Below are 995 nucleotides of genomic sequence, written 5' to 3' on the forward strand. Positions count from 1 at the left end.
ATTTTGGGGCAAAGGAAACCGGTTACTCTACTGCATCATACTGCAGCTTAGAATACATGTCCTCTATAAACATGCCATGGCTGATCAGCAAAATGACCTATCTGCAATGTGATCTGTGAAGTAATGACATCCATGTAGACACATACAATTACTTGACTTATTCATAATATATTCATATGAAGTAAATTAAAGCAAATATCCTAAGAAGTCAGTATAATTCTCTATTTAGGTTTTAGGTGCTTATTTCTTATCTTACCCATGATATTGGTATCAAAAGAAATGGCACATCAAAATACAAATCACATCCAACTATTAGGAAAATCTATTAAATCATTTTCATTTTACATTTCTGAACCTTCCTCAGGGTGATGTTCCCTTCATTGGTTAGTCAAGAAATTCATAGAAAAATGTATACGTAAATGTATACACAGTACATTTAGTGAATGTATTTGCATGTATTCTTTATGTATAAATGACTAATGTTTATGCTGACTGTCACCAAAATCTACCAAAACTCTCGTGCTTGATCAATATCTGCATATTTCAGAGTGTGGTGGGACATTCTCAGACAGCACTCCACAGATACAAGAGATAAAGACATCCAGTTTCATGGAGGTGTCATCAAAACAGGATGTCAGGTTAGATGGAACTGTATCACCAAACATTACAATGTCAGTCTCCACAAGCAGTACCTCAGATGAACAGCAAGCACTAGAGAACACAATGAGACCAAGATGGGATTCAGACAGTGTACCTGATGAAAGTCACAAGTGTTACCCAGTCCTCCAGTTAGCTCGCATCAAACACCCTAGTGACTTTACAGATACCTTTTTAATTCAGGTACATGAAAAAGAGTAGAGAATGGGTAATGCTCTTTTCTATATTATTTTTTTATCCATAGGTAATAATTTTTGGAACTTTAGAATTAATAGATTGAAATATGGTAATTCCATAATTGTCGCAGTTCTTGAACATTCCTGTTTATATAAAGTTCT

The 995-nt window shown here is 34.6% G+C and overlaps 1 protein-coding gene across 1 annotated transcript in view; it reads left to right on the top strand.

Annotated features, from left to right (window-relative positions):
* Positions 1 to 995, top strand: part of LOC119592535 (transmembrane protein 8B-like) — a 15,684-nt gene that overhangs the window by 8,066 nt on the left and 6,623 nt on the right. The window contains exon 7 of the mRNA XM_037941398.1: positions 510 to 840. Coding sequence (XP_037797326.1) covers positions 510 to 840 — 331 coding nt within the window. The remainder of the gene's footprint in view (positions 1 to 509; positions 841 to 995) is intronic.

The sequence above is a fragment of the Penaeus monodon genome, chromosome 30 (assembly GCF_015228065.2).
Source record: "Penaeus monodon isolate SGIC_2016 chromosome 30, NSTDA_Pmon_1, whole genome shotgun sequence".
Lineage (NCBI taxonomy): Eukaryota > Metazoa > Arthropoda > Malacostraca > Decapoda > Penaeidae > Penaeus > Penaeus monodon.